The sequence below is a fragment of the Gymnodraco acuticeps genome, unplaced genomic scaffold (genome assembly GCF_902827175.1).
Source record: "Gymnodraco acuticeps unplaced genomic scaffold, fGymAcu1.1, whole genome shotgun sequence".
NCBI classification, from domain to species: domain Eukaryota; kingdom Metazoa; phylum Chordata; class Actinopteri; order Perciformes; family Bathydraconidae; genus Gymnodraco; species Gymnodraco acuticeps.
This window is the reverse complement of record NW_022990981.1, coordinates 1,609,928-1,622,785: the sequence shown is the minus strand read 5'-3', so window position 1 is coordinate 1,622,785 and position 12,858 is coordinate 1,609,928. Positions and strand designations below refer to the sequence as shown.

Sequence of the window (12,858 nt, the reverse complement as noted above, 5' to 3'; positions counted from 1 at the left end):
GTTATAAGGATTAGCAAAAGAATATTGGCAAGAGTTTTATGGAATTGTATGGGGAGTGTGTAGCATGGGCAAGGAAGAACCCATTACAATGTGGAAGGTATCTGAATCACAGGGCAAACACACACTATTTTTCACTTTCTTTAACATTGCGAGATGGGGGGCATGGATTCGACGGAAGTCTGTGCTCTGCAGTGTTATATTTACTCAATGTATTTACATGTGGAGAAATCCTAGGAGCAAAAAGTTCTACTGAGCAAAAACTGCATGCCATTTGATAACAGTGTGAGGCCATACAAAAGCAAGTTTTGAAGAGAAAAAGCTGCCATTGTGTGTGCAGTTTGTCTTGTGTGTGAGCTCTTATCTGACACTAGGCTCTCGCCAGCGGTTTGTGCCCGGTGAGCTCCTTCAGCTTGTCTCTCATACAGTCAAAGATATCTGCGAATTCCAGCTGATAAAACAATCATCTGCTCTGCCTCACCCTGATTCAGAGCCAGTGGCTGTGTTTGATGTTTGCTTTTGGTAAACTGATTAGAGAAAGATGGCGGATTTGAGATATGGTCGGCCCCTTGTGTTTATTCCCTATCACCGACTGCATCCCCAGACAGGTCTCTTGTTTTGAGTTTTTCGCTCTGCACTTTGCAGCAACTGGGGAACTTAGGTGTCTGCCAAAGTGCCATGCTCTGCATCGGCGCACATGTGGTGGTGGTTTGTTCGCAGGGTGCAAAAGGCCACTTTAGCATGTGGCTGAGGGAACATATGGAAAAATGTTCAAACTTGATACCTACACCGTTGAACCGAAGCTGGGGGGACAGAAAATAACCCCTGGATGAGGTCATTGTTTTGGTAGAGCTTAAGTGGCAAAACACCAACACCTCCAGGTCAATAGTCACAGGACGAAAATATATTTTGCCTCAAAAGGGGTTTAAAGCTTGGATGAAATTCGAGCAGTAAGTCTCGTCTACAGCAAAGCCCACTCCGACTGTTACCCCGCTTCGAAGAATAGATCTGTTTTTATCTAACACAATTTTGTGAAAATGATTCTACCAGTTTTTGAGGAAATCACTACCCCGACACAAAAAGCCCCAACCTGGCACTACAGGCTTTGCTATGACTTCTAGCACAGAACAGTAACTTTACTAGTCCCATTCCAGGACACTGGCTCTCAGCCTGGCCTGTCTTTTATTTAGAGGTCCATAAGGGTATAAGAGAGAAAAATGGGCTTCTGTTACTATGATCAAGATCACTAGAGCTGAGGAAATCAGACAAATGTTAAAAAATATTGGCCAGGCGTGCCAATGACAGCACTGGTCATTTGATATAAAAGGAGAGCTATGAATCTATGAAAGAACAGCCCACTGTCTACAGGAAGTTGAGTACAAGTCCAGAGAATTATGAGAAAGAGAAAAAAAAAAAAACCTTATGGTGATACTAGAGAAAAGGTCTTGACCAAAGTGGAGGATAAACTGACCAAGTGACCAAACATTAGAAGAACAGACCTAGATTGCCGTCCTTAGAGTTTCTAGTATGGCTAAACTGTGCACAAGTCAAAACGTAGCTGCCTTTGCAAGATGTATTAAGAGTGATTACTATATGAATGCGACTGATTTGAATTGATTAGGGCAATAGAGTCTTCTTTAAAACTGTAGTGTCCCATTCATTTACTATAGTACAAGCTCTAAATCTAGATGAAGACCAATAGAAAGCTAGTTTTAGGGAGAAGATATCAAGATAGAGGAATCTGTAATTTCTTACTTAATCAGGGTGCTGCATGAAATTGATTGTTCAAAGCGTTAACATTATTTGTTTTTTAACTGCCATTGGCAATAGGAACATAATCTCCTGCTCACTGGAAGAAATTCTAATCAGTAACAGGGCAATTCAAAAACTATAATAGATCATATAGTAATCGATTTAAGTCATTCAGTTTCTGTAAGGGATGCTTGCGAAAGTAGGGTGAACCAATTTCCAAATGTAACATATTGTGTTTAGGTTACAATTTGTTTTAAATCAGTATCACCTGTATTACATGTGGTTCTTAAGATCACGGTTATTAGGAATGTATCAAGAACAGGCAACATTGGACATATGTGTGACTTTAGTTGAAATGGCTCTACTGCTTCACTCTCTCATCAGCAGCATTGAGCACATGGCTTGTACATCACTCGAATACTATCAAAATATTATGGTGGGTATTTCTAGCTTAAGGGTTCTTAAATGAATGATTAGCATATTTTCTCCTTCTGTTGTGTTATTCTACGCTGAGTTCAAGCCCGAAGCATATCCCAGACGAAGCACTGTGCACAGTCACAACTGAGGTGTTCTGTTGCACTTAATAACTCTGCGTTGGTGTGTGGATTGGCCAGGAGCCAAAGTGTGTATTCTGAGTCAGGTCCAGCTGTGCAATTCTTTCAGTGGATAACAGTTCACAGCCCTCAGTTAATACCCGTACTGAATGGGTTCACTGGTGCAGGCAGGAAACAATTCATTGCTCTCACGTCTTCACTGAAAATATGGACAAACTGCAAGCCATGACTTTCACACACGGATGTGGAAGAGATGTGAAGCAGGCCTCACACACCGTTGCTGCAGGACATTTGTGTGCCAGTGTGTGTGTAGGAGACAGACCATGTGATCCCCTATGTCCGATACACACCTTGTGAAACGAAGATTTATTCCCGACCTGGTCAAGGCTTTGCAGATACTTAGTGAGGAGTCAGTGGGGCACATCATGTTCTCCAGCAGCCCCTGAACCCAGACAGCCAAGAGTCCAGCACAGCCAAAACCCAGCCAGAGGCACCTTTTGTCCTGGGGGCCTCGAACACATCCAAATACAGTCTGTTCTGTGGCCCAGACACCACTTCCTCCTCCATCAGCAGAGGTGAGGAGTAGCGCTCAGAGAAAAATGACTTGCTCACAGACTGACCAGCACCCCTGTGCTGACTTTGAAAATAAGCAAAGGATATGCATGAGAAAAGCAAACAGGGAAAAAGACCCTTTACTAAGAGTGAAATCAATTTGGACGCTTCCAAATCAGATCACTAGATCAGCCTTAAATTAAAGAAAAACATGTATCTCTGTGACTTACACAAAGAAGATCAGGGAGCTTGATATATAAAACTCATTCTCATTGGAATGACGTTGTACGATTAGTGGCCATGCAGTTTAATGGTTTGCTTTTAGGAAATAATTCCAAGGAACGTTCCCATGAACGACATCAACCTCCTTACTTCCAACTTTACTCTATTTTGCTTCAGCAAGTTGCCCAAATGTAGCCAAGGATGGCTCAGTTTGTCATTCCCTTTCCCCCCTGTTTCATCACCTCCTCCTGTCACCAGAGATCACAGATGAGGGGCAGATTGTGTCAATGGGACCACAGCGTGACGCACTGTGTGCCCTCCAACTCAGTCTTGTTGAAGGCTAAGCCCTTAGGAAGGCTTCTTGTGCCCAAGACCCAGGTGGAAATGCAATCAAGGACCAGAGTGGGAGAGGGGGTTGATCTTATCTTATCACAAGCTCATGGAAAAAGTTTCTGCTGGGCAACGTAATCTCAATCAGAGCTGAAGTGACCTTCTGCAGCCAAGGCTGTAGGCAGGGGAACGGACAGCTGGAAATCTGCCTCCTCCGCTAAAGTCCTCACTTGACCATTAAGCTGATGGGTTACTAACAGCTGGATAAGTTGACATGAAGAGATGCTTTTCACAGACCTTCAAACTGAAGTTTTACTGGACTATCTATTACATTTAGGCTCCGAGTAGTCATTTACAGAGCTAATTACGCTATACCTCTCTTAATAAATAAAACTAATTATGTAAAAGAAATGCCATAAGACAAAAATGAAATTGTGTTGCCAGTGTCCGCATTTCTTTAATTGTACTTATCTGTCTGCTTTTAATTTGAATAAATGATCTCTGTAGAAGACTTGAGAAATACCTTGTCAGTTGCAGCAGGGTCTCTTGAGAGCAAGTGGAAATAAGATTTAGACGGTCGGCCTCAAGGGTTGTGACAGCTTCAACAGCAGCATAAATATGGTTGAAATGTTTTGACTTTCCGAAGTTTCATTGTTGGCACAAGTTAAAAAACTTGAGAAAGAAAATCCTTGTAAATAATAGCAAAAGTCTTTACTGTACACTCTGCCTTGCACTTATCTGTCCTATAAACGGCCACTTGGTCGAAAATAAATATCAATTCAGTTTGTTTTCACTACAAATCTATCTGTGTTGAATCATAATCTACCTTGACACAAGTGGAGATGAAACTCAACACAACCATCTTACTTGGCAGGAGTCTGCATGTAGTAAAGTCAGAGGGGCAGAAAAACATGCTGCGTTGCCATACCTACAGTACAAGGGCTGAAAAACACTGAAAAACACTGAGACATTTTTCTTTCTGCAATAAAAATAGCATGGCCCAAATTAAAAGGAAAAGTATCCTGTTAATAGTTACTTATAAAAGTTAGACTTTTGAGTGTATGTTTGTTGCAAATTTGTTAAGAAGTATTTGTTTCACATTGCATGCAAAATCTGAGTATCATACTTTCATTTAATAAATAATGATTGTATCCTCTGGACTACACTGCTTGTCTGTAAAGTAATAAACAGGTTTCAAAAATGTATCAAGCTGGGCAATTTTTTGTAATGCATCTTATGCTTGTTGCATTGTCAATGCTCCTTCCCAGCTCGACATATTTCAAGATTTTTATAAACATCCGTCAAATGTCGACATTACATTGTGTGGAGTAAACATGACAGATCACAACAAAAGACAAATGCTTCTCATTGTTATGAAAACAGAACTCTATCATTTGAGTTCATGTGGTAAAGCTTCAGAACAAACACTCAGAGTACATTCTGTATGTACGTGCTGATGCAGCATACTCACACACACATACCGGTTTTCTGTGTATTTGGCCTTGGCAACGTCTTAAGCCTACATCAGCAGCAATGGCAAGTCTATACATGCTGCGTTTCACACTGCTGTGACTGAGGGGGAGGGGAACGTGGGACAGTTCAAACTCCAGATACAGCGTTTAGGAGGCTGTGGGCCTATGATTCACCTTCAACTGTGAGGAGTCCTGCTATGAGACATCACCTGGAGACAGGGAGTGGTTTTTAAAACTGACACCATTTGGAACTCAGAAGAAGTGCTGCCAGTTTAAATCAGTGCACTAAAGAGATTAGCTGGTCCAAGGGGTTGGAAAATATCTCTGTACAGACATTTAAGTGACCGACTCATTATTGTGTTACTTTTTACTCTTTAGAAAGTCAAGGGTTAGATTAGGTTAGCCAATCTCAACATCAGAATCAGGTTAATTACCATATAGGTTTGTTTGTCAAATTCAACATGTTGACCATTAACCATTAGACAGCTGTCTTAATGAAACAGAGATTATAAATAGTTTGAGGCCATCAAAGCTTATTTGCTTTGTTGCACCATTCACTTTTTTAACCCTGATCTGTCTGAGTTTAAACTGTTTCAAAAACAAAATGATTATCCCACCTAACAAGCGTGTTACCATACCGCACCAAAAAGAGACTTTTACCAACTAGCTGTAATCCGCCTTTAACAAGCTTCCAGTGGATTCGTGTGGATGAACTTCACGGTGCCACTCTAGTGTGAACATGTTTTTTACTAACTCTTTTTTTGCCAAGAAGCTTTCTCGAAAAACAAAAGGGAATAGGACTGGCAGCCATTATCAGAGTCACTGGTTAAAAATAGAGCCAACAAGGGCGGTGGAAATATGCAGCAGATCTTGCACTCTTTATCCGGCTGAACAATATTACCCAGAAGATAAGACTGCGTGGAATAGTGTCAATGTTGAGAAACAAAACACAACTGTCTGCCTATAATGAAGGTACAGTATATATGGGTGAAGAGAATTGTTAAATGCCTCACTATTAACACTTTTTGATTCAAGTCTAATCTTGACTGACTGTATTGAAGAGACAATGATGTTGGTAGACAATATAGCTACATTTGAACTTCTCCTAAGAATGACTCACTTCAGCGGGGTTGCTGTCTGGTCCCTGTGGAACATGTCCTCTCAGGTTGATGATGTGGACCTCCTGGGGCAGGCTGGTGGTGCCTCTGCTTGCACAGCCTGACAGGGCGGTGTAGCTCTTCAGTGTGGCCTGCACTGGGTGTCCCATCCCCACCGGCAGCAACTCACACGGGCTGCGAAACACTGGCCCTGCAGCCAACACAAGAATACTGTATGAATGAAATGCTACAGTATGTGAAGGGATTTCAATTGCATGTCTCACATGGTGCTGACGTATTTATGTAAATCATGCATGAACTCTTAGTGTACAGACTAATGTCCCAATGGTCATAATGACTTTACTTAAGAAAACAGTTTTATTTCCAACAACTTGAAAATACATCACATTAATCTTTCTGATAAATGAACCATTCAAAACATCATCCCTATTGATGCATTATTGTAGTCTCATTGGAATACATAACATTGAATTCTCATTTAAGCATTTGTCAGGCTGACCACCTGTAAGCTGAGGAACTTGAAAGACAGATAATCAACACACTTCAAGATTCCAATTATAATTCCCATAATCCACCTTCAAATGCTTCATTGGCAGGTTCAGTGGAAGCAGATTCGCTACCGACGATGATATGATGGGTTCTTTCGAAGTGAATGAAAACTCAACAGTTCTGAGTTTCAGCTGATTATACACCAGTGAAAATCCCGCTAAATCCTACCGGTGTAAAAAGACTCCTGTATAACCTAAAATTACACTTGTTTTTAAAACTTATACAATTGGAAAAGAAACATGTTATACTAGAAACCTTGACCTCTCAATTGTTTCGGTTATTGTATCTGATTCAGTCATATCAAACTGTTCAGTTATGAGTTATTTTTATAAGCATTACATTACATGTTACTTGTCAGACGCTTTTATCTAAAGCGACTTACATACTCAATACTGTGGGCAATCTCCAAAGGAGCACTTTGGGGTGAAGTGTCTCAGGGACACAACGACATACTGACTGCAGTGGGGTTTGAACCTGTGCTCCCCTGATTCGAACACCAACGCACTAGTTCACTGCACCACACGCCTCCCTTAGCGATGTCATTCCATTAAAAGCCAAAACGCATTATCTCACTTTTATTATTACATGGTTTAGTTGAATATTCGATTCTGATTGGTCAATTCAGAACATGTGACACGTTGTTAATCCAGAACAGACAGACTGCTGTCAAGGATGTATTGACCGGTGTTAAGGACGCTCACATCTGCACAAAGAAGTCCGTTCGATTTAACTGTATACAGTTTGGCCGAAAAGCAAACTGCATGCAGATCTAGATCCCTCCGCTTGGCGTCGGGCTCCTGATCAGCCTGTCGGTGTTCTTTTCCGCTGCACATTATCCCTTACGTAATCTCTATTGGTGTTCTGATTCCAGTCATGACAGCAGCCACGACTACGAACATCCGTCACTGATCCCAGTCAAGCACTCGGCAGGTACGGACGCTGAAGCTCAGTCCCTGTCAGTGTTTTGTCTGCAGCACAGTGAGCTGTAATGAGCAGTTCAGTGAACTGTGAACGGGCTACTTGACTTAAACAAAGATTCACTGACGTTTACAGGATCGCACCAAGCTTTCACATTTGCTCTTGCATGATATTGAGACTTCCTTTTTTAACCACAATCTGTAAGGGGGTTAACAAGCTTTACCACAGCCTGAGATGTTCCTACAAGGTAAACTTCCTTTTACATGTGTGGCCCCCCCAAACACATTCAGGGTGTATCTTGCACATCTACAAGCATACACACACACTCAGTCAGTCAGTGAGGGTGGCACAAAAACACAGCGCTGAGGTTTGTGTGAGGCAGCTCTTTTCCATTAGAGTCATGTATACTATGCGGCCAGGTTTTTTCATGGGGTCAGACTTTGCGTTTTACCCCAAAGCCTTGTGCCAGCCAAGGCCTGCTCACATTTCCAACACATAACGCTAAACATGCAACCTTTGCCAATAGCAATCAGATGGAACATTTGGAAATCATTAAAGTCTCAGTGAAAGACAGTTAGATAACAATGTTAAATTCTCCCCTGACTGACTCCAAAAAGACCGTGCCTCAACAGTGGGGTACACTAAGGGGGGAAACTGTTTTGTTGTTGCTCAGAACACATAGCTATTGTTTTCTCTTTCGTGCTATCCAATAAGCCTATGTTACATCAGCATAAAGCCATAGATTATGTATGGCATAGCTCCCCCTCCGTATTGAGAGAAAAAATACAGAGGCTTTATTGTTACCTTATTTGTCTCCTGAGACAAATCCCAAGCCCTTGACAGATGTTTCAACCTGGCCTTTGTGCTGTCTCTAGCAGCTTGTGAATCCTCAAAGCGCAGATAGATCATCTCAGAAACTCTTATTGGGAGCATACATATATTAAAAACATGGCAAGGTCTTTCCGTAGTGATAAAAGGACAAGGCCTAATGGCAAAAACCTGCGGTGCATCAATTTCTCAACCCCCCGCTTAACTCCCCCCTCCCTCTTCCTCCCAAAGGACCGAAGCCTAACCATGTCATCAAGTCTCACTCCCACAAACACGTATGAGGGCACACCAACTCACTTTTTCCCCTCACACACGGAGAATAACAAACAACTGCCAGACAAACAAAGAAAGAAAAATGTAGTTCTTTCTCGGAGACTGCCAAAAGATTACACATTGGGCAATGATCGGACTTTTTAAATTGAAAAATAAGGCACGTGGGAGTTAAAGGTAGGGTAGGTAAGAATGGAGAAACCAGCTCGAGTGCGCCAGAATTTGAAAGTACACAACCGGAAAAAATCTGCCTCTTCCTTCAGACTTCCTTCCAGAGCCCCTCCTCCAACACACACGAACGTGCACATGACCAATGAGGGCACGAGATAAGTTTGTGCACAGATGGAACGCTGACAGGCAGGTAGGCCATCCAGTTACTTTAGCCGGCTGAATCCCCAGCCAGTAGGGTTAGGGGCTTCAGACTTTTATTTTTTTTATATTGATATAATGTTGTCAAATACTCATTTGCAATCAATTATTACTTTCAACTGAGCCTTTTACGTTGACTCAAGATCTAAGACACTCGCACACATCTTTCACAGCATATGACTCAATTATGAGCGATAAAGACATACAGATGTTTCACTATGATACATCTAGAAATCCGTTAAAGCTATTTGCAGACATTACTTTCCCACATGTGCACGCCCATTTAGTCAGACTGAAAACCTGCAACATGGCTGCAGTTATAGTATGGGAAACTGCAAAAACAGGATTGAAAAACTATTATATTTTCAAATAACAACGGTAGTTAGCAGTAAGTAGCATTCAATTTAACAAATGGCTAGAGGATCCATGGATTCTACATTTGCTAGCCACTAGGCTAATTTACAAGGTCAAATCAGAATCAGGATCAGAATCAAGTTCATTGCCAGGTGCGTTTACACATACAAGGAATTGGCTTTGGTATTGGTATTTGGTTTTGGTGGTGCAAACATATCAATCTAAAAAAACAAGTTGCAAAGTAGGTAATAAGAAAAAATATATATATAATATAAGGGTAATAGAAAATAAGTATTTTTAAGAAACAATTTAGCATTAAAAAAAGGATGCTAAATACAAGTATTTACACCAAATGTAAATAACCTTAAAAGCTAAAAAACAAAAACTAATATTGTTAGCATGTTTTACGTGTGCTGAAAACGTGAAAAGCAAACTACTTTTGTTTTGTTCTTTGAACATAGAGAGTTATAATGGATCTGAATTGTGTACTTTTGGTAAATGAATGATAAACCATGTTATATTTGAACATTTAACTGAACTTAACAAGTAGAAAAATGGCAACAGCTAGCACTGCCATTCAGTTGGCGTAACTGCAATAACTTCCATGATGTTAAGTGCATACCCTTTATAATGCAACCTATAAACCCTACATATTTAGATTTAGGATGATGCATAGCAGAAGGCCATCTTCATTAAGTTTGTTTTATGATGTAAACTGGCTGAGGTCTAATACCATCCCATGTGCATTTACAATCAGCCTACAATCTTAAGGGACATGAAAATCGTTTTTTAAAAAGACTGCCGGGCCACAGCTTTGTGTCTTCTGTCACCTTGTCTGTCTGTCTTTCTCCCCCTCTTCTGTCTCCCCTCCTCTCCAGCCATATTTCCGTGGTCATCTATGGAGTACAGAGTATGTCCTGTCCAGCTGCTACTAGTGCCTTTTAGCTGGCCAGGCCAAACGCCCACAGCAGAGGAATGAGAGAAGCTGTTGTTCAATCTGCCTGAAAAACAAGTCCAGCCAGACACTCTGCAGACTATACCCCAAATACCGCCTTTACCCAACACATACAGCAACTTCTGATGGTGAATCTGATACTCCAGCTGAACCAGTAACAGTTATCTCTAAAAAGAGAGATGAGAGTACACACTATAAAAGATACACAGCAGAGACAGTAACCCTTATTTATCCTACAACAAACTATGCAAAACATCTATTGTTTCCATCCAGACCCATTTTGTAGCTCGCATCTCACCCCTTTTGGTACTTCAAATTATTTTGGCAGAGCACTATTGTTTGTGGTAAGCTACAGACTAATATCTCCAAACATCCGCTAATCAAAGGAAATGGATCTACTACCAAATGGGGTACAGGGTAATAGCTTGGGCAACATTCATTTCTAAAATGATGGAATAAAGCGACGGAGATGCTTTATTTCCCCAAAATCTATGATGTAGTAAAAGGCTTAACCCACCAATTTCCTAACTTGTAATCCTCCAAACATTCATTTAGTTAACATTCATGCAATAGGATCCTATACAAAAAAAAATTGTGGGAAAACGTTTTTTTTAAATAATAATAATTTTGAATTTTGAAAAATAAATAAATACATGTTCAAATAAGTATAGACACCAACTGGTGACCACAGTTTGAACAGTTGACAGCTATAGGCCTACAGCTTTCATGCTTAAAACATAACTTTTTTGATGGATTTGGACATAAACGCGTGTGAAGTATAACCGGACACGAGAGAGAGATCAGCAGCTGCAGCTCTGCCCGTTGTGAGGGACCGGTGAGCGGAGCAAAACACACCTTTAGACCTAACACACTTAGCTATGGCGCTGTCGTATACATTGAATTATTCCATTTGATAATATGTAATCAACTTAGGCACCCCTCCCAAAGAAATTAAAATAATTACAAAAACAATATTCATAACTCATATTCTCATATTCGAATACCTGAATCATTTCGAATATTCGATGAATTGTTCCCATCCCTAGTAAGAACCACATCAAAAAGTTTCAGAGGAAAAAGAAAAGACTACTGTATAATGTGACTCAACACAGATATCAGACACTAGCAAGAGACAGCACATGGGTGGCTATCTTACCAAAACAAAGTCATGTGTGTTTGTGTATCAGAAACATTTGATATACAGTGGGGCAAAAGAGTATTTAGTCAGCCACCAATTGTGCAAGTTCTCCCACTTAAAAAGATGAGAGGCCTGTAATTGTCATCCTAGGTACACTTCAACGATGAGAGACAGAATGGGGGGAAAGAATCCAGGAAATCACATTGTAGGATTTGTAATGAATTCATTGGTAAATTCCTCGGTAAAATAAGTATTTGGTCACCTACAAACAAACAAGATTTCTGGCTCTCACAGACCTGTAACTTCTTCTTTAAGAGCCTCCTCTGTCCTCCACTCGTTAACTGTATTAATGGCACCTGTTTGAACTCGTTATCAGTATAAAAGACACCTGTCCACAACCTCAAACAGTCACACTCCAAACTCCACTATGGCCAAGACCAAAGAGCTGTCAAAGGACACCAGAAACAAAATGGTAGACCTGCACCAGGCTGGGAAGACTGAATCTGCAATAGGTAAGCAGCTTGGTGTGAAGAAATACACTGTGGGAACAATTATTAGAAAATGGAAGACATACAAGACCACTGATAATCTCCCTCGATCTGGGGCTCCACGCAAGATCTCACCCCGTGGGGTCAAAATGATCACAAGAACGGTGAGCAAAAATCCCAGAACCACACGGGGGGACCGAGTCAATGACCTGCAGAGAGCTGGGACCAAAGTAACAAAGGCTACCATCAGTAACACACTACGCCGCCAGGGACTCAAATCCTGCAGTGCCAGACGTGTCCCCCTGCTTAAGCCAGTACATGTCCAGGCCCGTCTGAAGTTTGCTAGAGAGCATTTAGATGATCCAGAAGAGGATTGGGAGAATGTCATATGGTCAGATGAAACCAAAATAGAACTTTTTGGTAAAAACTCAACTAGACGTGTTTGGAGGAGAAAGAATGCTGAGTTGCATCCAAAGAACACCATACCTACTGTGAAGCATGGGGGTGGAAACATCATGCTTTGGGGCTGTTTTTCTGCAAAGGGACCAGGACGACTGATCCGTGTAAAGGAAAGAATGAATGGGGCCATGTATCGTGAGATTTTGAGTGACAACCTCCTTCCATCAGCAAGGGCATTGAAGATGAAACGTGGCTGGGTCTTTCAGCATGACAATGATCCCAAACACACCGCCCGGGCAACGAAGGAGTGGCTTCGTAAGAAGCATTTCAAGGTCCTGGAGTGGCCTAGCCAGTCTCCAGATCTCAAGCCCATAGAAAATCTTTGGAGGGAGTTGAAAGTCCGTGTTGCCCAGCGACAGCCCCAAAACATCACTGCTCTAGAGGAGATCTGCATGGAGGAATGGGCCAAAATACCAGCAACAGTGTGTGAAAACCTTGTGAAGACTTACAGAAAACGTTTGACCTCTGTCATTGCCAACAAAGGGTATATAACAAAGTATTGAGATGAACTTTTGCTATTGACCAAATACTTA

At 41.3% G+C, this 12,858-nt stretch overlaps 1 protein-coding gene across 1 annotated transcript in view; it reads right to left on the bottom strand.

The window, feature by feature from the left end:
- The window catches only part of tgfbr3 (transforming growth factor, beta receptor III), an 84,814-nt gene that overhangs the window by 51,663 nt on the left and 20,293 nt on the right, over positions 1–12,858 (bottom strand). Inside the window, exon 3 of the mRNA XM_034235640.1 lies at positions 6,000–6,187. Coding sequence (XP_034091531.1) covers positions 6,000–6,187 — 188 coding nt within the window. The remainder of the gene's footprint in view (positions 1–5,999; positions 6,188–12,858) is intronic.